The sequence below is a fragment of the Lagopus muta genome, chromosome 10, assembly GCF_023343835.1.
Source record: "Lagopus muta isolate bLagMut1 chromosome 10, bLagMut1 primary, whole genome shotgun sequence".
Classification (NCBI taxonomy): Eukaryota; Metazoa; Chordata; class Aves; order Galliformes; family Phasianidae; genus Lagopus; species Lagopus muta.
Window position 1 is genome coordinate 9,988,289 of NC_064442.1, and position 26,925 is coordinate 10,015,213.

At 45.4% G+C, this 26,925-nt stretch overlaps 1 protein-coding gene across 4 annotated transcripts; it reads left to right on the top strand.

Annotated features, from left to right (window-relative positions):
- On the top strand, positions 1–26,607 carry SHC4 (SHC adaptor protein 4). Of its 4 annotated transcripts, none has more exons than XM_048956684.1 (13): positions 1–96; positions 642–1,247; positions 6,886–6,956; positions 12,630–12,693; positions 13,536–13,655; positions 15,223–15,276; positions 17,985–18,036; positions 18,580–18,706; positions 20,599–20,776; positions 21,831–21,891; positions 23,209–23,388; positions 24,875–25,128; positions 25,834–26,607. In XM_048956684.1, the coding sequence occupies exons 2-13, from the start codon at positions 684–686 to the stop codon at positions 25,987–25,989; spliced, it is 1,881 nt and encodes a 626-aa protein (XP_048812641.1). In that variant the 5' UTR covers positions 1–96; positions 642–683; the 3' UTR covers positions 25,990–26,607. The 4 variants fall into 4 exon arrangements, with proteins under 4 accessions (XP_048812641.1, XP_048812640.1, XP_048812642.1 ...); XM_048956683.1 differs by lacking the exon at positions 1–96 and adding an exon at positions 197–306; XM_048956685.1 differs by lacking the exons at positions 1–96; positions 23,209–23,388 and adding an exon at positions 197–306.
- Positions 26,608–26,925: the final 318 nt, after the last annotated feature.

The following is a 26,925-nucleotide window of genomic DNA, read 5'->3' on the forward strand; positions in this document are numbered from 1 at the left end:
AAAAAAAAAACTTCATTCATAAAAGGCGGCGGCGGCGGCGGCGGCGCCCAGGGCTCGGCGTGGCGGGAGCGGCTCGGGCGCTGCTGTGTGCCGAGGGTACGGCGTGCGCGGGGCTGAACCGAGCCCGCGGCGGTCCGGCGCTGAAGGATTTTGGAGCAAGAATTGGCGAGCCCGAGGCTGAGAGCTGCTGCGGGCTGGGAGGGCTCTGCTTTACGCGTGTGCGGGCAGGAGCGGTGCGGCGCGGGGGCAGCTGAGGATGACGGCACCGAGAGCCGCGCACCTGGCGGGGCTCGGGATGCTCTGGAGGTGCGGCTGAGCGCGGGGCTCGCCTGCTGTGCTCTGCTCTGCCCTGGCCGGATCGCGCTCGGGCCGTCGCTGCGGCCAGTACCTGGCGGTGACATCCCGGCCGTGAGCGCCCGGTGTGTGGCGTCAGGGGGGGACAGGGGCTCGGGTGGCATTCCTGGGCGTGGGCTGCCGCTGCCCGTGGGACTGCACGGAGAATGCCGGCCGGCCGTGCGGCTGGAAGCCTCCCGCATCGAGGAAAATACGCTGCTTGGGAGGGAGTCGGCAGAAATCTCTGTCAGGTTTCCATTTTTAACGTTGTTTGACTTGCCTGCTTTCCGTCTGATTTATTCACAAAGGCGATTTGTGCCCAAGGCTCCGGTTACCGATCTGCCAGGGCTATGAGAGAGCGCGGCCCGCAGAGCCTCTGTGCACACGTCCTGTACGTGGGGCTGCTGCGACACCCGGGGATGCTGCACAGGGCCAAGTACAGCCGCTTCAGGAACGACTCCGTAACGTCTCTGGACGAAGGGCCGCAAAACATCAAAGGTTCCTCCTCCTCCTCCTCCCACCCTTCAGCACCCAGCCTGCTGGCAGAGGACGTCCCGCTGGGTCCGCAGGACACCTGCACCACGCTGTGCGCGCTGATCCCGCGCATGGCCAACATTAAACTCGCCAACCCCTCCGCTCTGCCCGGCCTGAAGAGCTTCTGCCTGGGGAGCAAGGAGGTGCCGAGGACCAAACTGACTGAGTGCGTCACCGTCCCTGGCGGCCCCTCCTCGCCTGAGCTCGGCTGCCTCTCGGCCTCGTACCCTCAGCCCGGCACGGAGGGGCCACACCTGACCGCGAGGCCCGCGGGCGGCTGCGCTGGGCGGGGAGCGGCAGAGGCGGTGGGCAGGTTGGGAGGCAGCCTCGTGCCCAGCGGGGAGAGTGCGGAGGAGCCGGGCACAAGCTACGGTGTGAGGGTGAGTACTGAGCGTGAGGACCGGGCGCTGGCACAGGGGTCTGCAGGCTGTACTGGTCAGTCTCTGGTCTGAGACAAACCCTGTGTGTCTGCTGTTTAATGATGGATGTAGGGCTGTGCTGAGGGCCCGAGGGAGTTAAAAGGAGCACAGCTATCCCCAGAGGTAGACAACATCAGTTGCCATACAGGCTGTCCTTAGGCTCTTGGGGAAGCACAGCTGAGCTGTGCTGTAAATGAGGTCACTCTGAAATGTGTGTTGGGGGGGAAGGACTGTGGCAAGGTCCTGTCCTTCCCAGCAGCTCTGGTGCCAGGCAGGTGCTGGCTCACACTGTGACATCTGTCAGTGCTGGGCCCAGCATTGGCCCTGCAGCCCTTTCTGCATGGTGCAGGATGCCGAGGCTGCCCTCCACTTGTGCTGCTGGGCTGCAACCACTGCTCTGGGCACAGAGAGCACTGCCTGTTCCTCCAGAGGACACCCAACCACAGCTGCTCTGGGTGTTTCTCACACTGTGCTGTCACTGTTGGTGCTGGCTGCTGTCAGCAGTTGCTGGCTGTGGGGACCGTGCTGCTGGATGAGTCCCTGGGCTCAAGGCTTTGCTTCTTCCACCCATGTCACACTCGGGAGCTTTCTTGTTTTCCATTTTTCCTCTCTGGATCTTTAACTTCTGTGCCCAGACCTTGCCAGGTGGAAAGCCAATGGCCATTGCTTCCTTCTCCACACTCTGAACCTCTGACATTGCACATCAGAAGGGAGAAGAACAAAATGGGGCCGTGGCTGTGCCCACCCTTCCCCAGCAGGCAAGCTACTGTGGGTGAGGTCTTTGGCTGTGGGAGCTGTGGGGTGGGTGTCAGTCAGGTCATCAGCTGTGGAAATGGAAATCAGAGTGCAGTCATCTTCATTTGACTTGTTAAAGGCAGCAGTAGGAGGGAGCTTGTACTGGCTGGGGTTCTCTGAGCTACCCTTGTGCCTGTCCTCTTGTGCTTGGCTTCCTATAAGGGCACTTGGTACTTTGGCACCAGCAGTGGCTCACTGGGTTAATGGGCACACAGGTGGTACATGGCATGACAGCACAATGCCTGCTGGGGCTCCCAGTGCTGGTGGGCAGTGTGCTGGTGTTGTGGTGTCACTGTGCATGGCCTGTGGCACCTGCTTGTTGTATGGTGTCAGTCACAGCCAAGGCTCTGAGGTCCCTGCAGGGCTGCAGGATGCCCCTTGATAGGGGGATTTCCCAGGTCCTGTATGGGCTCGTGGGCAGAGGCAGTGAAGTGTTACCTGCTGGGAACCACACCAACCAGAAAGGAAAAGGAGAAGCAAAACCAAGGCCCAGCGTGACAGGAAGGTCCAGAGAAGTGGTGAAGGGGCTGTCCCCTTCTGCTGCTCCCCAGGTACTGTTCCAGTGCATTTTCCTGCTGTGGAGGTCAGGCTGTTTCCCAAGAAAACATCTTTGAAGGGCTGACTATTAGGGGCCTCCCAGCACAACAGGGAGATGTCCTTCTGCAGCTCTGTTGCTGTAGGAGACCCAGGACTACAGGAGCACCGCTGAGACACATCCTGATGTGCTGTGTCCAAACCCGGTGGCTTTTTGACCAGGTATTTCAGAAAGACAGTAATTGCTGAAGTGATAAGAAGTTTACATCAAAACTTGTCACCCATAAATTGGAAGGAGGCAGAAATTATCTGTCAGGTGTTGCTTCAAGAGGTGCTAGCAGTGGGATTCCCTGTGTGCCCTGTGGTGTGACTGCAGCTGTGCACAGCAGCTGGAGGTGCCACGTGTGTCTCACATCACCTGGACTGTGCAAGATGCTGAGCCCCCTACCTGCCTGCTTCTCCAGCCTGCCTGTGTGAATATCAAAGAGCCCAAGTAGCAATACTGAAGCAGGAGCCAGGACAGAGCTTATCTCTGTACCGCTATCTTTAAGAATAGAGTGAAGGCCCGGCTGTTCTTGCACTTCTCTGGCAGGAAGGAGATCAGCTCTGGTGGTTCGTGGCTGCAGAGCCACAGCTGTGAGGGGTGAGCAGGGCTCGGGGTGCTGGGCAGCCCTCATCCCACAGCTGTCACCACCTCTGCCTTAGGGTAGTGGTTCTCTGTGGGCTGCTCACGTGTGCTACAGCTGCAGGTGCTGCTTTGGGTTCTCTTTGAACCGAATCTGCCACAGCCCTTGTCCTGCTGCAGTGGTGTGGGATGGGCTTTTCAGATCAAAACTGAAAAGAAAGGGAAAGTGTGCATGTGTATATGTTTGTGTGTATACACTCATTGAAAATGTGTTTGTGTACATATGTCTGTATATATATACATAAAATCAGGAGCTTTTCCCTGTTAGTTGCTTTTTTTTTTCTCCTCAATACTTGTTTAATCACAGAATGGCCTGGGTTAAAAAGGACCACAATGACCATCTAGTTTCAACCCCCCCTGCTGTGCACAGGGTCGCCAACCACCAGACCAGGCTGCCCAGAGCCACATCCAGCCTGGCCTTGAACGCCTCCAGGGATGGGGCATTAAAAATTGAAAACTCACAAATGAAAGGGTCAAACCCTCCCTGGAAATTTTCTATTTAGCAAAACCCAGACTGTTTTCCAGGCTGTTCTGCCTGTGCTCTCAGGCCCTGCCGTGGTGTGTAGGTGCCACGTGCTCATGGCTGCTGCATGCGTGTGCTGCTTTCCCCTCCCGGCCCCATCCATCAAGGTGTTATTCACAGCAATCAAAGCAGAGCTCCCCGCTCCCCACCTGGCAGCCCCGGAGGAAAGAGGGGTGGGAGGCTCAGAAATCTTTTCCCCTTACTTCAAAAGTGCCTTGTTAAAGCAGGTGCTGGGAAAATTAAGTGCTTGGATGGGAGAAGGATTCCTGACACCCTCATTTGCACACAATACTGCTGCTTGTGATTTTTTTAAATGTTTTTTTTTTTCTCTTTTTTTTTTTTTGCCCAGGTAACTGTCATGTTTTTAGGGAATCCGAGCAGCATCTAACATGCCTTTGGTTAGAGGCTGTGTAGCAGCAGCATTGCTTCTACTAGCAAATCCTGCCACCTGGATCCTTTGTTCGATGGCTGTGGGGTCTGTAGGAGCTGCCCTTGGCATTAAGCATGAGTTAATGCCTGTTAACTAATAAGTCAAATCGTGAGGCTGCAGCTGTATTGTTTAATTAGGAGCTCCATGAGCTGTATCGCTGTTCCTGGTGAATCACTGGCTGTCATTGAAGCTGGAGCCACTCACTGTGTTGTGGGAAGGAATGCAATGAGACGTGGGGCTGTGTTAGAGGGTGCCTCAAAAGCTTATTCACGCGAGCCCTGCCGGGTGCATTCACATCTCCTCCCACGCAGTCCCTCATCCTGTCTGCAGTCACTCTCCATCATCTCTTGCAGAGGGATGTGAAAAGATGTGCATCTTTAGTAAGCAGCCTTCTCTCCCAGCCCCGGCAGTGTAAGAAAGCAGAATCCATCCCCAGCTCTCCCTCCCTTTGGATGCTATGGGACCGGGCTCCCGCAGGACAGCCGCTCCCCATCCTGCTGCAGGGAGATGGGGGCACGCTTTGCCATGCGTCACTGCTACAGGAACTGGGCAAGACATCTGTGGGTTCAGCATCCACCCTCATCAGTGAGGTCAGGTCCTTAGCAGCTGGCTCTGTTCTGCGTTGGTGTTTTCTTCAATGGAGGGGTTAATCATCCTTGTGTAATTTTCACTACTTTTTTTCTTCCTTGGAGATATCTTTTGTTTTCTCTACCAGGCTTCCAGCATCCCATTGTTCCTTCTGAGTGCTCCCTGGGCTTCTTCGCAGCTCCGTGACCCCGATGTCCTCCTCCCCAGCCCCACTGCTTCCCCCTGCCCAGGGATGTGGGGGTTCAGCCCTACAGACCGTGCTCATTCAGATAAAATAAATGAGGGATGCAGTGAGGTACTGTGTTAATGCACTTCCTTACTCAGGCTTTTAAAGAAAGGAAGAAAAAAAAAAAAAGAAGGCCTTTTGTGAATCATTGATAAGTTGAGCTTCACTCAGGGTCACTTATGCAAAAACCTAATATTGATTTTTCATCTTTGCTTAGAGCAGCTTCCCACGCATCTGCTCAGGATGCAGCAGGGACTCGCTTATCAGTGCATGACTCACCTCCTCCTCTAAGTCTTGCTGTTCTCAAGGATCGAGGGGCACCCAGCCAGCTCACAGAATGCTTGACCTTATCCTGTAGGACCAGAGGTCTCTGCCGTGCTGTGAGCTGAGGCTTGAGGCATATCTTCCACGTTTGCTTTGTTCCCGTTAAGCAGGAATATCTTTAACAAGTAAGATAGCTCTCAGAGTCCTTTACAAAGTCATTAAATGTTCATTAGGGAAGCAGTTCTGCAAACCCTTCAGATTCTTATTGATGTCCTTCCAGGGCTCTGACCTAATTCTGGAGTTCTCCCAAGGGTTGCATTGCTATTTGGAAAGAAACCAAAACAGGGATATAATACCATTGTTGTGGAATCCCTGCTTGACTGCGCGCACACGTTCTCTTTTTAACACAGTCATTTCTGGAGGTCTCTGAAGCTGGAGCAGGCACCTGCATTCCTGAGCACTGCAGGAGAATCCATTCACAGACAGGCCAGTGCCTTTCTCTGCACACAGTGCTGCTTCTGTCCGTGCAAAATGAGGGCACAGGGCATGCAGCCCCTGCCTGGGGCTCTCTGTGATGGATCCCAGAGGCTGTGACTCCATGCGGGAGGGCTCAGTGGGGCCGGGCTGTTGCAGGATGCTCCGTTCCCAGGTGACTGTTGCAGTGTCAAACAGGGGATGCCAGGTGGGAAGCTGGCAAGATCTGCATCTGAATAGCGGAGGGATGGCTATCAGCAGAAATGATAAAGGAATGGGTAAAATGTTTTGGAGAGAAGTAAGCTCAGTGGCTGGAGTTAGCCTGGTGCACTTCATCGAGATGAAAATGTTCCGTAGGTTTGTGCAAAATGTCAGAGGGTTCTGTATGGTCACAGATCATCCAAGTCTTGATGTTTCTGAAAATTTGTCCTACATAAATCCCAAATAAGTATAGAAAAAGCCCTCAGCTGTGCCCCATACAACAGAAAGGTGGGACTCAGCCTCTAATTTAAGGCAGTCACTTTGTGGTGCAGGCTCTTAAAGAGCTGTTGCTAAGAGCTTGAATTGCAACTCTGCCTCCTCCATCTTCTGCAGAGGTTGGATATTTGTCATCAGACCTGCAGCAGCAGGGGGCCGGTGGTTTTCCTCATGCCTGGTAATGCCTCCCACTGCTCCAAGGCCCCTGAGTGCAGCAGTCCTGCAGGTGTTCTCTGCACATGGGGGAATTTCGCTGCAGCATCGATGCGTTCCTCCCGGCTCAGTGGCACAAGTTAATCAGTGACAATGAGCAGAGTTAGGAAAGAGGAAGGATTGGATTTTGTGTCCCCCGAGGGCTTCATCTCTTTTTTGTGCTGTGTTGTTGGAATTGCTGGTATCTTCCTTGCTGTTCTGCACACTTTTCAGTAAACCTTCATCTATTTATGAAGCTGCTTTGGAACGGCTGATTTGATTTTCCACATAGATTGTAGTTCTGCGTAAATTCAGTGGGCTGAAATCACACTTGCTTTCTTTTCTGACCTCCTCTCAGCTGTTCTGCAGGTATTAACATAGCCATCCTTTGTCTCTTTTTGTTCTCCACAGTACATGGGCTGTATTGAAGTGCTGCAGTCAATGAGGTCCCTGGACTTTGGCACACGAACACAAGTCACCAGGTAGGCACTCCTGAATGGGAATTCAGCACGAGAAAGAAAAGCCTGAGCACTTATTTCTGTATAAAGCCACTGCTGCGTGCCAAACCCTCAGACTCTTTTGAATAGAAGTTTGCATGGTTTGCTTTGCTTTTTCCCAAGCAATGACTTGAATTACGTGGTCATTACAATAGGCTGTTTCCATTGTGAAACTGATTGTTTCAGCCACAGGCTGAATTTATTGCCCAGCCCTTGTTCTGGATGCAGAGAGAATCGCCCTGCAGTCGCAGCATGGTACAGGCACACCTGGTGCTTGGTATTGGCAGCTGGGCCAGGAGCCTGGGCTCACCTGGGGCACGAGGTGAACATGCAGGCTGTGCCACAGCCGTGCTGCTGCTGTGGCCAAGGCACAGCCTGGGCGCTTCAGGCTTGTCTTCTGCTGCCTTCTCCCTGCTTCACACCTGATGCAAGGTGCCGTGGGTCCCTCCATGTAGTGAGGTCGTCTCACAATTGATTGTTGGCAGGTCCAGAAGAGAACAATCCGCTTTATTTTTACCTTTAGTTTTGCCCTGTATGCAGAGTCCTTGTGTCTATGAGGAAGCACAAGTGCCTTTCCAAAGGGGCTGCTCGAATGCACTCGTGGTCCTGCAGCAGAGCTCCCTGCTCTCCGGCCCCAAATGGTCTTTGCAGAGAATTTTTGCCCAGCTGTGTCCATGTTCTCTCCTCCTCAGCCTTTTTTTCTGGCTCAGCTCATGCTGAGGATGCCAGAAGTGTGGTTTAGGGTTCCTGTGGCTGCCTGGCTCTTCCTTCCTGCTGGCAGATGATTTACAGATGCTCTTTTGCTTCTTCAAGTGCTCATATCAAAGAGTCTGGAGGCAGGAAAGGTGCATGACGAGATAAGTGTTAAACATCTACCTGTTGTCTCCCGGACTTATCAGCTAAAAGGAAGAATCTGCACAACTTGACTCCTTAAATGCTTATATACTGCACTCTAAAGCAGTCAGATTTGTTGTAGATTCAAAGTCAGCAGTTGTTTACATTTAGTCAGCACAAGCACCGTTCCTGAATGTGTATGTGAAGAAGTGCCTGAGATACAAATATAGTTTACCAACCCAAAGGAGAAACACAGTAGACTTTCTGCACAGATAAATCAGTTTGGTAGATTCGGACACATGCATTGTGTTCTTCAACAGCACCAGCCAAGAAGTGAGGTTACCTCCCATTTGCAAGGCCAGGTCTGTGCACGTTGCTACACTGACAGAGCTTTGGTCAGACTATCTGAAAAATACTGAATATGAATTATTACCTAAAGAGAAATTGCCAACTTAAATTTGGCCCAAATGGTGCCAAATTTAAGGTTTTGTTAACCAAGGCTATGTGAGGAGTTAACAATGGAAATAGTTCCACCACCTAAAAAAAACCCCATGCCACTGCTGACCTTGGGAGACTCTTTTGTGTATGAGAAATTCAAAACTTAAGCTGTTTGCAGACTGCCTGTTGAAGGGCTGTGTGCATGCTAGCTTTAAAGTTCGGTCGATTATGTCCTGACTGGGTGACAATAACTCTGATTATTCTCCCATTGTTCTCCCAGACAAGTCACTGTATGGATGCCCTCCACAACACAACAGTGAAGGAGTTATTTGAAATGATTCCATTTTAATAATCTGTGTTATTTTTACAGGGGATAAAAACATATTTTTACTCTGACGGCATTTCACTAAACAAAGAGCCATGCTCTATTTGAAAGTGATGTGGAAGGAAGGTCAGTTTAAGAAAGTCCCTTCTGCACCAGCTGTAGTACAGCATGGGTCATTTGCATTCTGATGAAGCAGTGGGACTAGAGCCCCTGTGCTGTGGAGGTGTCTTCCTGTCCATCCCATGCCTGCCCAGAGCCCAGCATGCCCTCCCCTTGCCGGGGCCCTTCAGTTCTTTTTCTCTTTCCCACCTCCCACTTATGTTAAATCAAGCTCAGTGATTGTATCTAGGCATGTATGGGAAAAGGGATTCTGTATCCCAGGTCCAGGCAATAGCTCTCCAACTTGGCAATGGCCAGGCAACATGGCTGGGGCGAGGGGCATTGCAAAGGACTGGTGGGATGGGTGCTTGAAGAAAGCTGACTTTGTTTGGAAGATTAATTTCAACTTTGTTGAGACACACAATCCCTTTCTGTTCAATGGTGTAGGCAGAGGCCTCGATGCTTAAAAGCAGATCTCCAGCAGCATGCTTGCTCGCTTACATCAGCCCCTTGCTCTTCTTTTGCTCTCATTTGGGGAAACAATCAACAAAGTGCCTCTCTGTCAGCACCAGTGCCTCCTCTGCGGCAGGGCTTGTTGTAGCAGTGCAGCCCTAGAGGACGAAATCTGAGTTTGAGTATACTGCTGAGATGACCTAAAGGCTCACAGGTGCCAAAAGGGGGCTGTCTTTGTCACCTCTCATTGCCCACCTTGCTGCTGGCTGCTGAGACACCACAACTTCCTTCTGCTCTCCCTGCAGCACCGGCTGGCTGCACGGGGCTCCATGGCTCAGCCCCACAGGTGTGCAGCGCAGGAGCTGACCCAAATCTCTCCCATTCACTATGGAAACAAAAACTGTGTCAGCTGCCAGTGGTCAGTGTGTGTAATTGCATGGACACTGCTGGACTGGCAGGCAGGGACCTCACTTCAAATGGCAGAAGTTGCCGAGTTGTTGAGGGGCAAGATTTGCCTTGAACTAAACCGATTTAAATTCCTCATGGCTTTCCCCATTTAGTTCTGAGGCTCCCAAAGGTGAGAGGAGCTGCTGCAGAGTGCACCAGTGGAGTTATCTCAGCCTGTGTGATTTAAAGGAAAACAAACAATCCAAAGTGCTTTGCCTTGGGATGTGTGACAAGGAGGAGAGAAAGGAACAACAGCAACATGATTGGAATAATAAGGCCACATTTGCTGCTGCTGCCTCTCGTTGGCAAATGGAAAATGGAGAAGCAAATCCCAGAAGCCACAGAGCTGCATTTTCATCCATAGGTTAACTGTGAGACCTACAAAGGTATTTGCTGTCTGGCAGATCTAGAAGACTTGCCCAAGCGAGTGACTGACAGTGAACGGCTGTAAGAATGAATTAAGAGCGTGCTTCCAGGAAGAAGGCATGGATACAGTAAATCCAGTTTCATCATGGATATTCCCAGAGTTTCTTTTCTTCCTAATATATGGTGCAGGTTCTACCTGCCCCATGGAAGTGACCGAAAATTAGAGATGTTCAGGTCTATCAGCAAGGTGTTATCAAATGCCTGCTTTTCACCTTTAAAATAATATATGAGAAGGTCTATTAAGTCATCTGAAAAGCCATCTGATGATATGAAGCAAGGAACAGCTGTGAGAAGATGATTTCCCCTAGGAAAGAGAGGAAATAGAAACTTAATTAGAAATGATTTGCCTGTTTTTTGTTCCTGTTTGTTGAACAATTGCATAGCAGAGGGGTGAAGTGGGCAGTCACAAGATGTGCTTGTACCAGAATGGGATCTGCTGCTGACAGCTTTGTCTGCAACTGAGTACTCCATGCAGGATGCTTGAAGTGTTGGGGAACTCTTTTGTCACCACAATAGAACACTTCTCTGTTCTTCTAGTTTGTTCAGTTTCTGGTTTTCTTTCTAGGTAGAGCTAGACTTGAAGGCCCCAGGTAGCCTTAATGTCTTGTCTCTGATTTTAATCTCCTTTAATATTGAATGAGAAGATGAGCTTTCATTTTCCAAATAGATCATTGGAATCTGCAAGATCATCCTGCAGGGTGCCATTCCTGTTTCGGTTAGTTTTGCCCTTTCTGCCATCAAAATAATATCACCAAGCTAAACAGGAGAGATGTCAGGATTTCACTTCATATTTTCAGTTGTGCAGGGGAAAGTGCTTTGTTTTAAAAAGATAAAAAAAGAGGCTGTGCTTAAAAGGTTGTGTTTGTAAACTGAATCTGATCTATCTCATGCAGTCCACTGCGATGCTGCTCTTCCTCCTGACTGCTTTCACTCAGATTGCTGTTTGTACACTTGACAGGCTCCAGGTTTCATTTCTCAGGACCTTCTCTGACAGGAAGCCTCCTTTTAACATCAGTGCTGTCCAGTGCTTTAGCTACGGGTGCTGGCAGCCCACCTGCTCCAGCCATCCTGCAGCATGGGGCCTACCTGGCCCACTGCCTGCCAGCGTGGCTCAGTGTCTCCAGGACATCCTGCAGGGATAGCACATGGAAAACTTGCCCCAGCAACATCTGTGATTGCTGGGTTATTGAGATAAGACTGTCAGGTTGGATCCTGGAATCCATGGCATGCTGACCTTCCCTCATCTCCAGGATGTCCAGGAATGTTAAGGAAATCTGCTGAACACACCCCAACCCCGTTGGTCACCATTTTTCCACTGGTTTCCAAACAATGACTGTAAGTCAGGGAAAAGTTGATGGCTGCCAGTAAAAGATTTTTTCCCAGCTGCTGTGCTAACTGCCCTCAGGAGGCCGCTCTGTGGGAAGCATCACCTGGCTGACCATACATCAGAACTTGCTTTGTTGAAGCCAGGAAAAGAGATGCAGCTTGTAACAGTTACATTCAGTGAGAAATATAGCTGTGTTTGATACAGCCCATCAATGCATTCTGCCTTACATTTCTGCTTTCTGAGGTGAGAAGCGTCTATAGAGGTTACTGAGTGGCTGGGATAGGACACCTGATTTGGGAAATAGCTGCTAGAGGTGAACTAGGACCTCTGATTTGCAAAAATGTCGAGAAGCTGAACCTCCTAACCTCCCCTGTGAGCTGTGGCATTACAAAGCACTACGACAGAACCCCTTGCCTAAGAGAAGCAGCTTTGCAATCCAGCTTCAGCTGAGCAAACCGTGCACCTTGAAAAGAGAGGAGGTCTGTGCAGCATTCCCAGAGAAAAATCTCCTGCCCAGAGGGATACAGCACTGCTGGCAGCGACACTCAAAGCATTTTCTTTGCTGTGTGTGTAGCTGTCTAACCCGCAGTTTGGCCAAGGATATCACAGCTTGGCAAAGAGACATGCTCTGCACAGCCTAGATATCAAATGCTGGAAGAACTGTCACACCTAGCAAGGGCAGAACTGGGAAATGTTCAATCATAACTCCCAAACAGCGTAGGCTGGGCAGCAAGAATGTCCTTGTGATATAAACTGTGGGAAATTTGCTGAAGTGCAGGTGAAACATTGCTTCTGTGATTTCTTTCTTTCTTTTTTTTTTTTTTAATAAAGAGAACCCCCCCCCCCCCCCCCCCCCAGCACCAGAAAGCCCATAAGGGCACCCAGCTGGGCTCACTCAGCACACCCCTGCTGTTCTAACAAAGATGGATTAAGGCAGGTAGGAATGCTGCCTGCCAGCCTTCCTGAGAGAAAGGACTCGAAGGCACGAGGTCCTTTGAGTTTCGTTGTGGTTAGCTGGTTTTATTTATTTATTTAGGAACAAAGAATTGTCATTAGGTGACACTCGTATATTTTATGAAGAAAAGGAATGAATCCAAAGCAGGCTGGTGAATTATTGTGTTTCATTAAATAGGTTTTTCTTTTTAACGCTGGGAGGGAGAAAGAAGGAAAAACAACTGTGAAAGACTTTCCAGAAGATTTAAGTGTTTCTAAGTGGAATTACAGCAATAAATCACAAGGTTGCTGGCCCAGTTACAGCTGATGCATGTTAAATGATCCAACAGCTTGTGCTGTGTTTTTCTGTTTGTAGGGAAGCAATAAGCCGACTGTGTGAAGCCGTATCAGGTACAAATGGAGCGATAAAAAAGCGGAAGGTAAGTACCGCTTCAGCTGAACAATTGCTCTTCTGTATCTGCTTCTGATAAGCTGGATACATGATTCCCCAGCGAGGTTCAGCCTGTGCTGGAGTTAGTGAGCGCCAGTTCACCTGAGTGTGCTGCAGAGCTTAGCCTGCTGCGTTCTGGGGGCAGGGCTGTGCAAGACCTTCCTCTCTCCAGGGTTAAAGCTCTGCTCCTGCCAACCTCTACAGTGCTCAGCGGTTTCTGAGTTTTAAGGTTCTGATCGCTAAAGTGTAGGAGGCCTTTTGGATAACGAAAGGGAGCTCATTCGTCAGAAGGCTACCTGGTGGTTATTTGTATTGCAAATAAGGAGAAAAGCAGTGTTGAATGGGCCTGTCGTTTGCTTAACCGCTGGCATGCAGAGAGGGGCAGTGGAAGTGGCTGCTGTGGGGCAGTGTTGAGGGGAAGTTATTGGTTTCCTTCAGTAAGTGTGGAGCTCAGAATGAGCAAACACACTCCTGAAGAATGAATACATGAAAAATTTCCTGATTAATAAGGAACATTTCATCCTCAGAAAATGAAGCAGAGTTCACTGGGAAAATTAGTTGTTCTGAACTCCTTAGCTAGCTATAATATGTAACTTTCTGGGATTTTGTTTCTTTAACACTTCTTTTCCCCATTATTGACGTAAAAAGCATTTAATCAAGTGTGATTCAAAGCTGATGTTTGTCAGAAGGTCTATTTGTCATAATCAAGCTGTTATCCTTGTTCCCATTACATTCTCAATAAGATGCTGTAAAATTCTACTTGATTCTGATATACTTCTGCTGCTAGCCAAGCCAGCTGACAATGTCTTTCTTTTGTTTCTGTGTTTAAAGCCTCCGGTTAAATTTCTGTCTTCTGTACTTGGCAAAAGTAACCTTCAGTTTTCTGGTGTGAACATAAAGCTGACCATTTCAACAAACAGCCTCACACTGATTAACACTGACACGCAGCAGGTAGGCTATGTGTAAACCAGGGTCTTTCTATCCTTGCTACCATATTCTCCTCTTTTTGTGACATCTGAAAGATATGCAGGGTGCTTGAGCAGAAAGCAGCACCCATTGTCTTCCCATGCACACCTGTTGAAGCTGACTTTTAAAATAAGAATATTTTGGGGTAATTCAAGATGTGACATATGCCCTTTTTGTTTGTGATGGTGTCTTTTGTATCCAGGGATCTCTGAGCACGTGGCAAAGTGTTTCTCTCTCTGTCATTCTCTGTACAGTGCCTAGTAAACAAGGTGCTAATCTTCACTAGGGTTTCTGACAATCCTAGAGTAAAAAATATATATATATAAATAATGAGTTAGAGCTTAGCTTTGCTATTGTTCAAAGCTACATTACAGCTGGGTAATATATGTGCATCATCAGTTGTACTGTGTAGATTCCCTGGGCTCTGCTGGGGCACAGTCCTGGGAGTCTGGTTGTGCTCTGGAACTGGAGCCCGTTCCTTTGGCAGATGAGTCCAGGAGCTTTGTGCTGCCCACCAAATTCCTCCTTCAGCTCCAGCGTGGTCTCTGCCAGGCCAGCAGTGGGTTTCCTTACAAGCTGCAGCAGGGGAGCAGCAGGGAGGTAGTTCCAGCTCACTGGCTCTGAGGACCTGTTGCACTGACTTGATGCTGTCCTGAGCGCTGGGAAGCTCCTGTGGCTTTCCTGGGCTGGGAGGGCCTATGGCTTGAGGTCTCCCTTCCTTTCAGCTGCAGCAAGCAGCAAAGGGCTTCTCTATACTGGAGGAAGCTTTGGGAGCTGGCAGCTGAAGTCTGGCCCTCTCAGCTCTTCCTTTTCTGCTACAGGACTAAAATCTGGACAGACAGATCTCTTTCCAAGTGTACTGACGTGTCCTGTTAGCATGCACACAGGTGTTCGGAGGACTGTCTTGAAATTCTTCTAGGTCTTTCATTACTAGGCCTTTCCAAGCTGAAAAATCCCGTTTGTTCCATTCCTGCACTGCCACCATGTTTCATTGTATTCCCACTTGCATAATCTTTTGCACTTGATTTTATAATAAAAAAACAGCCTGTCTCCAGAGATGAGGGAGTGTTTTAAACAAAGTTTGCGCTTGATCTGGCTAGCAAAAGTCCTATCACATAACAGTGTGGTGCTAGTGCTGGGAGAGAAGATGGTCTGAGCATCAGTGGGCACTGTTTGTAAAAATGCCACTGTTATATATGCTGTGCATTTAAATAAGACTAACTACTGGTCATTTTGAACTGAATTAATTTCTCAGGAATTTATGAATGCATTTAGTATCTTCCATTATTCTTCTATGAAACTCTCATGTAGGCAGCTGTGTACTCACAAGGTTAGAAACGGTGTCTGAATTCATTCAAAAACCCTTTCAGGATCTAGATATTATCAGACATGAATGGATAGTCTCCAAAAATATTCCTATTTTAAGCTTTTTCCTTCACAAATGATACGCCCATGGTTTATTAATAGATGGGGTTGTCATGAACTGAATTGCTTGCTCTGCTGTTTTCTAAATGCACGTGAGCATGTTTAACTAATTTGTCATGCTTTTCAGATTATTGCCAACCATCACATGCAGTCCATCTCATTTGCTTCTGGAGGTGACCCAGTAAGTATTGATTTGTAAGAGTTCTGCAGGTATATGAAATTATTATGAGAATAGAAATACCTGCAAATACTTTACTTCATTAAGCACTAACAGAGTATGCCATGCTTCTGCATCATGACCAGGAGTCTAAAATAGGCAGGGAGTCTGGCACAGGAGTTTTTGAATGGAGGTTCAGTGGGGATTTGATAGTTAGGTAGAGTTATTGTTCCCACTGACCATCAGTGAGACTAGGGTCACTCACAAGACCACAGACTTGGGAACCTGAAAATAAGAATATATGAACGTGGGAGTTGCATCAGTTCTGAGGTCCCTGTAATCCAATGCTGTGTTACAGAAGAGGTCAGCATCAGCCTCTCTAAATTTTAGATGAATTTCAGATAAACAAAGCTCCTATAAGATGGACATGACATTATTTTTCTTGCAGATATGGGGTTTTCTCCCACTGTAATAGTTATGAACTCACTGATGTTATCATGCAAGAAGTTTTCTTTCCTCTTCCAAATCTTTCATTGAAATTATTGTGAGGAATTTGTCATTCATAAACATGTCCTATTCCCTTCTCCAGCGTCAGCAAGTTCCCAGCGTTCTGAATTTCACACTCTATGTGTTATGAAAACTGTATTTTTTTTAATCAGTTTGGAATTTTCTGCCTTTCAGTTTTGATAAATGTCTCCTTGTTCTTGTGTTATGAAACAAAGGAGTAGAAGCCAGATCTAGCTTTGACTGGAAAATGACAGATTTGCCTCTTTGGATTTATGACCAGGCAGGGGAAAATAGCTGAGAATCAGCCCTGTGTGGTGGGTGGAGGGCCATGGGGTGATGTAAGGAGCCCAGCTGCTGGTGAGGTTTTGCCCGAGCTGCTTGAGAGCAGGAGCTTCCTGGAGCTGGGGGGCGAAGCAGGGATGTGGGGATGGAACATTGTGCAGGCTCTGCGCTGCCAGTCCTGCGCCCAGCGGGGAGGCACTGCATGGAGCTGGTGCCAAAGAATTAGATCCTTAAAGGATCCCGCTAACAACCAAGGCGTTTTGAGAGGTCTGACTTTCACCATGAGGTGCTCATGCTACCCTAACACACTGCACTGCGCATTACAGTCCTTCGGCTTTGCAGACCCTTCCTGGTAGCTCCAAGTGCTGCCGTGCTGTCGTGCTGAGCATCACAAAGCTTCATTTCAAAGTCCAGTTTTCTTTATAGTTAAATAGTTTATATATATATATATATATATATCCTTGAACTGTCCTATCTCTGAAGTATGTACCGTGCCCTAGAAGCTGGCTGTCTTGAGTCTGTCTTTATGTCACGTCTCAGCATAATTCAGGCAGGGATATATTTCCAGCTGTATTTTCCATAGGACATGTCTCTCCAACTGTCCCTATTTTCAAGGTCTGAGCACAGTTCTGTGTTGCTCTGCACTGTTAAGGAATGGCAGGATTCTGTTCTGGAGGGGGCTTTGTTTTAAAGCAAAGTCATCCATGCAGACACTTAAGTGTTGTAAAGGTATAAAAATAGCAGGTACTGCTCCAGTTGCTTCAGTTTTCCAGTTACAGTCAAGACCTAATTTATTTTAAAAGTAAAATATCATAAAATATTTATAAACCTTAAGAAAAACCTGGGAGGAAAAGAAAGGAAATTGAGTTTTCTAAGTGCAAGAGAAATATTTAGCTTTCTTTGCTTTAATGATATTACCTTGGGAGATTTTTTCTTTTTGAATGATCTAGGACAAGATCTGCTGACCCTAAGATGTGCCTCCTGTGTCATTCATTGTGAATTATTAAATGGATGTTCTTGTGCATATTGCAAATGGGGCCTTTGTTTCCTGCCAGCTGACTGCATCTTTCCCCAAGAGAGCTCTGCCTTTAAGCTGCCAATTGTGTTTTCCCCATCCCCATAAAGATCCAAAATAACAAAATGCATCTTTAATAATTAAAAGAATGTTATTCATTACCTCACCGTTGTTACTGTAATGTTGAATTATCAAGCGACTCTTTGCTTTTGCAATATGACTAGAAATGTTAATCTGTCTATTTCAGATCCCGTTTCAGTTTCACAGGAGAAAGTGATTACTATTTCGGCACTAGCTGTGAAGAGAATCTGTAACAGACAACTGATTATACTGAGGTTGTCTGATCTCAGCAGTGGCCTTCAGATCCGGAGTAGTTTAACCTGATGTTAACCACACTGACATAGGCAGCAGTGGTTGAGATGGAATCCCTCTTGCCTTCTGTGATATTTTAAATATCATCTTTTCTCTAAGATGCCTTTGGAAGTCAATCTCAATGCCACAAATGGTGAAATTATTACATGGTCTCTGCAGCCTTTTCACACTTTTAAGTGTTCCATGGACATCAATGAGGGCTGTTCCAGCTAAAAGATGTGGCTGGAAGTCACGTTGCCCTGATGCCTCTGATGAGGCACCAGCTGAGTTTCTTCTCCCTTGCAGAGTATGAAAACACAGTTTACTGGAAACCCAAAGAACATGAAATGGTCTCCTGCATTTATCACAAGAACAAGCATTTCTGCACAGTTACTGTGTCAATATCCACCACTGCATCGCTGATCTTTCCCTTACCCCCTTGTGCAGCACCTCCACACTTTCTGAAACCTATTTTTAAAGCTAAGAATATCTCTCTGTGTACTGAGTTGCTTTGTTATGGTGATAAGGTCGTTCATAATGATAACTTTAAAAACATTTGTTTTCTTCTTTGCTGAAGGATACAACGGACTATGTTGCATATGTAGCAAAAGATCCTGTTAATCAGAGAGGTATGGAAGAAATTTTCAAATCATTATGTATGTCTTTACGATTGCTTTATCTGTTCCAAGGACTTGCTTGAGTTTTGTGATGAGAGTTACTGAGCAGCTCAAGATTCTATACAATTTCTAACTTTGCTGTGTGGATAGGGGTGACAGTTTGCATGCAGGCTGTGGCTCTAAATTCTTTGTGCCATTAAGTGGGGATCTGTAGGTCAGACTAAACTTGTGTCAGCTGCTGGCTCTGCACTGGGACAGAGTCTTTCCCAGCACAGACAAAAGGGGTTCTACCTTGCCTGAGGAGGAGATACAGGGGTGTTCTGTGCAGGAATCATAAGTGGAGTTTCTTTCATTGAGTTGATATCATGCCTTAAATATATTCAGAGCAACATCCTTTGCATGTTGAAAAATCTCAGTCCTGACTAATGCCCTAAGGCTGCCTAGATAGTCTCATGCTCAACTTTTCTGCTCTAAAGAATAGAGATTGATATATATTTTTTTTCTTTTTTAATATAAAGGACATTTACCTAATTAAAGCAAAGTGTCTCTTTGCAGCATGCCACATACTGGAGTGTCCCAATGGGGTGGCACAGGAGGTGATAAACACCATAGGGCAGGCTTTTGAGCTCCGGTTCAAACAGTACCTGAAGAACCCATCCAGCCTGGTGACTTCTAATGAAAGGTCAGCATGTTCTCAGTCACTGACTTCACTGACAGTTTTCTTCTATTCAGTACTTCTCAGAGAACAATTGTACTCCAAAGAATGATCCATAAATAAGATGTCTAGGTGATGCATTCTGAATGTATGCTAACTGTAATACATACTCTGTGTACATAGAGTAGTAGAGTAACATCAGCTTATTCCAGTGAATGGCACTGTTTCCAGTGACATTTGTACAGGTGCTTAGTTAAAACTGTTGTATTTCAAGTGATGCAAGGAAATGGGACAAATGTTCAAATTATCCTGTCCTTACTTGGGCAGGGTAAATGAAGTGGAGAAGTTTTGCTCTATAAATCTGGTGCACGCTGAGCTCAGTCCTGAGCTGTGCCAAATTTAAGCTTACTGCAGCTGTGGGAAGTCTGTGCTGGGGATGCAAGCAGTTGTAATTCACCTCTCCGCTCTTCTGCTCGTGGCCTGGCAGAGACCTGCAGTCCCACCTGCTGCGAGTTGAGTCAGCCTCGTATGCTGAAATCAACCCAGCCACCACCAGTGTTTTAAAGTATGAAGTCTTGTCTTCAGCCCATTGCTCATACTGTGGGACTTAGGTTAACTTTCAGATTGCAGTTCCCCGTTTCCAGTGCACTGGACGCACAGTTCTTGGTCTGACATATGGCTCTCTCTAAGGAGCCATATTTTTCCTTTATTGATGCAGAATTTGATCCCTTGCTACCTCTCAGAAACAGATAAAGCTGTAAAACCACCTAGCTGCTTCCTGAAAACCAGAATCAGTGTGCAGGCAGTGTCACTGGTACAGTGCCTGAAACAATGCAGTAAAATTGGTTTTATTCCTTGGCAGCAGTACCACCTCCAGGTTATATTTATTTTGTCATATAGTGTTTCTTGGCATTCCACTGCTAATACTCAGTTTACCCTGGAGACAATAGCCGCAGGAAGAGTCTTTGCTATGAAACTCTGAGAAGTTATGCCAGGAGTAAATCACAGAAAGGAGAAATGGAAGATGCTAATTAAATTCCCTCCTTGAGCTGAAACCGCAGCCAGTCTTGGAGAATGGTCCTCAGACAGAACTCGGATATTGCTGTGTGAATGAGTCACCCACCTCCAACTACTATGAATCACATAATCAAATACTTGCACTGCATATCACGTAATCAACTACTTGAACTTTATCTCTTTCCTGCTCGAGGTCTTTTATCCAATTATATTCTTGTTAAACAGAGAAGTAAGATTTGAGATGAGCTTTTTATTTCGGGACCGGAGACAGTACAGGAAGCACCTAGTTATTTTGCAGTGTATCAGCTGTACATTTAAGCTATCATGATTCTGTTCTAGCTCAAGAAAAACATTGGGTACCATCCTTCATGTCATTCACTGTTTTCTTCAAGCTGAAGCTGAATAGTCGTATTGTTTCTGATTATTAAAATCAGAGTGCATTCCATTTAGGATGACTACATTTTTTTGTAGCAATGTTTGTTTTTCTCAAACAGTTGCAGGCTTGTCTTCCTAAATGCCACATGAGGTTTTAATTTTCTTTTGTAAGTCGTGTCACCCCCCACTCCTGCCCCCATCCCTAGATTTATATAGTTGAGACGAGAAGCCAGAAGAATCATTCTTATGGTCGACATTTTGGATACCTTTGTGAACAGCACATTGGTATCCCAGGGATCTGGGCTGTCTAGTGCCAAGACAATCCCCCTGAAGCCTGAACCATGGTGATTCCATTTTCAATTTGGAGAGAATTAAAGTAAACAATTCTGACAGTTGAGGCCCAATCTCTGTTACGACCTTTGTATGGCTGATCTGTGCACTGTGTGATGCATGAACACTTGGGATGTTTGCCTACACTAGAAAGCAGTTGATAACATCAGTTGCTTTTATTTCCACATTTGTTTCAGTGAGGCAGTGAGTGCTGATGGATCAGCTGGGAATTTACAGGAGAGGGAGGATCATGAATATTACAATGAAATTCCAGGGAAAGAGCCTCCCACTGGTGGAGTATTAGACATGCGAATGAAAGTGCCAACAGACCAAAGGTCTGGCTGTTTTATACAGTGCAAAAAGCAGCACTGCTTGGTAAGTATATCTTCTGATAGAACTATTCACTGCCTGTTATGGGAATGAATAATAAAGTGTTACTGTGGTGTAAAGCATTGGTGTTAACATCAGAACCAGGTTCTGACTATGCTGGGAAAGGGTTTTTTTTAGGCGAGATTTAATCATGCTTAGTACATAATTGAGTCCCAAAGCACTTTCAGAAGATTAACTGGTTTGTCCTTAGAGTACTTTTAGGAGATGGAGTAATATCCCCTTGTTAACTTGTTCTCTGTGAGAAGGAAATAGATACAGACCTGAATGGCTTGTCTAGGAGAACATTTACAAAATCTGGGACTTCCTGACTCTCAGTTCTATGATCCAGTAAATATTTCCTCCCATCTATTATGCTCTACAACCTATACATATGATATTAGCTGACTGCAGTGTATATGCAGCACTAGTTAAGTCTGGAATTTTTGATGAGACTCCATTGAGCTGCAGTAGCTACAAAAAATGGTAGGAAAAAAAAAAAAGGCTTTTGCTTGAGGTAGTCAGGAATAGAAAACCATTAGGAGTAAAACCAGCAGAGTTCAGACTTGCTGTACAGACTTCAAAGTCCGCTCTGTCTGTTCTTGGAAACACCAGCATTTCTCCATCCAGTGAAGCAGGCACCATCTTTGCTTACAGGGTGCACGTTCAAACAGGCCTCCTGGCAGCTGGTAGGTGTTGCTCAGGAGGCTGCTGTTCCCAGGTGTGGTTTGTCTCTGGAGGCAGCTATTGCCAGGCTCTGTCCTGTGCTCCATCTGTTTTCCAGTGTTATCTTAAATCCTTGCTGTAGGCCTGGTAGTCTCCACAACCCTGAGTTTGTTTCTACAGCTCTCCAGAGTCACAGGGAATTATCCTGCAACATGTAATTGCACTTGCCTTCTTTCCATGGGGTAAAATATTATCTTAGGAGATGGGAAAGTTTTTTGGTCTTTTTATGAAGAATTCAGTTACCTGGATGCCAGTTAACTGGTGCACAGATGTTATAACATTATGTGAGGTTTCCAAGAAACTATTGTATGTGACCATTTTTACAATTTCTTTGCAGACAGGCAGCCCAACATCCATCAATGTATATGAAAACTGCCCAGAAGAAAACAAAACCATGGGTATGTGCTCTGTTTTCTTTCACATGCATATGCATGAAGTAACCAAAGCAGTCTGGCTGTAAGGGATGCCCCTTTGCTTTCAATACAGTGTTGAAAAGTGGTCACTGAGTAGGTCACTTCTGGTTTCCTAGATGAAGGGCAGACAAGAAAGCCTTACAGATTTTCAGAAGGGCACTAATCCGTTGTTGTGTCTGCTGGCAGAATTACTCATTTTACTTGCCATGACACTGTACAGTAGCTCTCTGTTGTTTAATTCTCTTTCATATGCCTTGAAGAAGGAGGATATTTCTTTGCTTTAACAGTCTCTGAAAATATCCCTTCCCCCTACAAATACTGAATTTCTGTTCCAGTGGAGTCTGTGGCCTGGATTCCAGTCTGGGTTGTCTGTTTAACTGTGCCCATCCCTCTCCTTGGGGAGCTCTGTGGCCCGTATCAGTCCCGCTTTGGAGAAACCTGCTCTCTGGTGCCCCAGCGGATCACTACCCTCCATCCCCTTCTGGCCTTTACTTGCTACATCCGATGCCCTGAGTGTGTTTCCCCAGCTCATCTCTTCTACTGCTTGGTGACATTCTTCTTGAATACCCACCTGCACTGCAATAAAGAGACAGGTTACACTGTTGAAGGAGGATGGTTCAATTCCTTGTGTTATTGCTGATTTAAGGAAAGGAGAACCAAATGATTCTAGCAACAAGAGGGTGAACAAATAAAAGAATAAATGAATAGATCTCTGACTAAAATGTTTGCTAAAGAGCAAAAATATGTGTGCTATTTGGCTAGCTGAAGTGGCATTATTTTCATGTCCTGCAGGGAATATTCTGTTAACTTGTTTCTAGGCTGGGATTCTAACCTGACAGATGTGGCTTTGGCTCTCCATGCAGTGCCACAAAAGCACTGACTTCCCCATTCTCTGCTCCACCAGAATAGCAAGAGAGAATTGTTCAGTTTCCCACAAAGCTTGTGGTACAGAGGGGAAGGAAAGGACTTTGCAACAAACAATGCATACAGCTTGTGTCTCTGTAGAGTCATATGTATTAATTTCTTTTCAATCAGCAGGGGATTTAGTGCTGACATTAACTGAAGCAGAACTGAGCCAGTGTGGAACATCTTTGAAAATTTCATTCTAACTTTGAATAGCGTACCTTGTGCCATAGGAAAAAAACAATTCATCTGCCAATTTTTGTTTTCCTTACAAAGGACTTTCATGGGATATACAAGAACAGCAACATTCATATTCCATTTTTTTGCGGTTATTTTAACTTGAGTTTAGAAATAATAATAAACAAAAAGGCATCTGTGCAGACTGTACACTAATTGCAGGTTGTTGTGGTGAAAGATCACAGAAGACAAAGAAAGATGCAACATTACTGAAGTCTGCCTACAGAACAGATCTTTTTGATGATCCGTGTTACATCAACACGCAGGCCCTGCAATCTGCAGTCTGTACAGCCCGGGGTACAGCAGCAACGCAGATCCCTGGCAGCCCACTGAGTCACACAAGTAGGTTCTTCTTGTGATACTGCGTCTTTCTAAGCTTTGAAAAGAGGGGACTTGGCAGCCATGTGCATGGAGAAAGAGTTTGGTTTCCTCATAAGAAATATAGGAAGTAGGGGTGCAGTCCTTCCTAGTGGGTTTTGTTTGTTGTTTTTTTGTTTGTTTGTTTCTTAAATTCAAGACAAAGGAGGTTGAAGGTGAAAAGTACAGACAATGAGTATGTGGAATAATCTTCCATCTTCTGTAATAATCTTGATTGGTGACAGTGAATAGCATCACATTTTCCTCAGCTGGTAATGAACAAGTCTCTAAGATACTTGGGATTATACTGTGCTCAAGGAAGAGGGCTCTCATGTACACTCATATCTCACCCACTCTAAGCTGGAAATGACCTCAAATGCTTTTGCTTCACAGGCAATAAGCATGCAAGGTCAAAGCAGGAACATGAGGACCGCCTTTTCCCAATTCTTGCACAAGTGATCTGACCACTGAATCTCATCCAACAGCATCTAAAGCAGATTGTTTGATCAGTACTATCTATTTAATGTATGACCAACTAAGTCTTGATTTAAAGACTGCAAGAGGTGGATATCCATTAGGTGGCTATGTAGTTGCTGCTGATTATCCTCATTATTGGAAATACTTTATTTAATCACATCTTATGGTTTCCTACTGAGTGTTTTCTGTCATTGTTGGCTCCACACACAAACGAGGGGGCTGAGGGCTGGATCATATCCACTGTAAAGGAAATCTGTAACCATTGAGACATTTCTAACCCAGGCATGCATTATGCTCTAAAAGGAACTGACTATATCCTGAGGACCCTTGAGTTGCACAATTTCATTGAAGAAGTGGTATCCTTTTTATTTTCCTTAGAAAAATGTTGCTTGTGAATCATTTGCAGTCTGACTGGCTATATCCCAAACCACCCAGTTTTGTTAGTACATTCAGTAATTGTTCGTTTTTTCACAGCAGATGCATCATGCTGTAATCCTTCTGGCTACATTGGCCATGTTGTCTTACATTCCTGCACATAGCTGGAGCCACTCAACATGATTCTCCCTATGAGCCTTGACAACCTCTTCAGAGCTTGTTAAGGAAGAAGGAAAGACTAGATCTTAAAGGCTAAAAAGAACAGATTGATTTTATTATTTTTTTTTTAACAGGGAAGATTTGACTTTAATAGAACCAAAGAAATACAAAACCAAAACAGTGGAGCATCAGAAAAATGCATGTTTTCCAAACCCTGTTGCCTAGCAACCCAATGTTTATCCATCTAAAATATGGGAGGAGATCATATGGTAATTTTACCGAATGCTCTTGAGGATTGTGTGCATTCATGTTTGAATACTATTGCAGTCTGCAAGGTTGGTTTGATCACAGCTTCAAGACTGAATCATTAGATTTTTTTAAAAGCTATAGAAATAGTCTCCCTCTTCCTTTTAGGATAAAGTTCTAGGAGAAGTGTTCAGTATGTTCCCTTTCATTTCAGAGTTACCAGAAACTGTGCAGCAGAGTGCCACAAGCAACACAGCTGGTCTCTGTGTTCTGCCACAAATAAAACAACAGCTAAGGAATGAAGATTGTTACCATGGCAAATTAAACAGGAAAGCAGCAGAGAGCCTCTTAGTCAACGATGGGGATTTTTTGGTGCGAGAGAGCACATCATCACCTGGTCAGTATGTCCTCAGTGGACTTCAGGGAGGGCAAGCAAAGCATCTTCTCTTGGTGGATCCTGAGGGCAAGGTATGAACATTTCATATATGGAAACCTGAGAGCTGCTCAGCGATTTCACTGCAAAATGATTTCCTGGACATGGAATTAATCTGATTCCCTTCAAGTTAATTTAAATTGAGCCAGCGGGTGACTTCAGTAGCTTTTAAAGTTCAAGAACTTATAAGTGCTGAAGCACCATGGAAATAGAATTGAGGTACTTAAATATTGCTGTAGTCCAGGTGCTGATAATTAGTGCACACTTAACGTATCCTTTGAGTCATCAGTATATTGCTAGAAAAATAACCCTAACATTAAATAATGAAGTTGGTTGGTAATGTACTTCTAGATACAGAAAATATAGAGCTGGCTTGATGTCAGCTGAACTCTGCTTTTTTCTGCTTGGAGCTAAAAGAGCACTGTTAAGTGAAAATCCTCAAATGAGGCATAAATCAAAAAATAAATTCTTAGTAGGAATTAGGGAAAAATGCCTCCTTCCTGTGGAGGAAAAAAAAAAAAAGGTTTATTTTGTTCCCTTTAGCAGAATCAGCCCAGTTCTATACATTCAGTCTCTCGATAAGTCAGAGGATAGGTCTGAATTGCTGTCTACAGCCTAATGATGCTGCTCCATTGAGTTCAGTGGCTTAAATGCATTTTGACTTCAATGGAATAGGCTTGCATCCAACCACTTACAGGCACAGTATAACCTTAAATACAATCTTTTGCTTCTTTCATCAGGTGAGAACCAAAGACCATATATTTGATAGCGTGGGTCACCTTATTCAATATCACATGGAAAATAATTTGCCAATCATCTCTTCTGGAAGTGAAGTGAGCTTGAAGCAGCCTGTAAGGAAAGAGAGTAATATGGGACACTTGCATTATCACAAATAATCCCTTGGATCTCACAAACCCCAAGACAATTTGTACCTGGAAACTTCATTGACTATTATAAAACTTCATATTACGAAGACAATTCAAAAGGAATAGACTGCACTTTCTACTGCTGTTCCAGAAGATATCCTTTTGTGTGTGTGTATATATGAATATATGTATATGTGTATATCTATGTAGATCTATAGAGATCAATAAGCATAGTTATATAGATATATATAATCTTAACAAAATTACACCTTCAGAGTGTGAGATTCATTTGTGAGAGGATATTTTAGACATGCACAGATGTCACTTTCAAGGTCATACTGGATCAGTAACTATTTAAAAGCACAATCAAACCTCTACATGTAAAAGCTCACTTGAATGAACCACTGGAACATTAGTACGTGCCTTTTAGGTTAGAGTTATTGGAAACCAATATTATTTATACTGAATTAGTTTTGGATGGTTAAACAAACATGTCTAACCTTTTCGCTATTTGCCAAAACAAATGCAATTTGAATATTACTAAAATATCACCTGCTTTCGATAGACACTAACAATCTCATTTTGCTTGTAACAGCACTTTACTAGCAAGTAATGTTTGAAATGAATGGTGTTCACAATACAAAAAGATTGTATGGTTTCTTGATTATTTTTTATCACTGACAACTCAAAGACTGAGATTATGCAATATTTACAAAGTTGAAATTGATACGTGTAATATAATTTTGGAATAGAACTTACTAAGGGGCAAGCATGCTAGATCCTAATATTTTTGTCTTGCATAAAATTTTACTATTATTACCAATTAATACCAGAGTAATCTCTTTTTAAAAGTAGGCTAAATATATTTTCATTGATTACATAGCTGTTTACAAGCTAAAAAAGCTGAACAAAACTAATGATACATTTTGAGAGGAAACTATTTAAAAGACTGTTTGAACTGTGCAT

Bases quoted from the DNA above. Each gene is read 5' to 3' on its own strand.
- SHC4 (XM_048956684.1), top strand. From the start codon at position 684: ATGAGAGAGCGCGGCCCGCAGAGCCTCTGTGCACACGTCCTGTACGTG. The intron at 20,777-21,830 runs GTAAGTATATCT...ATTTCTTTGCAG, and splicing joins GCAAAAAGCAGCACTGCTTG to ACAGGCAGCCCAACATCCAT. The intron at 23,389-24,874 runs GTAGGTTCTTCT...CTTTCATTTCAG, and splicing joins CAGCCCACTGAGTCACACAA to AGTTACCAGAAACTGTGCAG.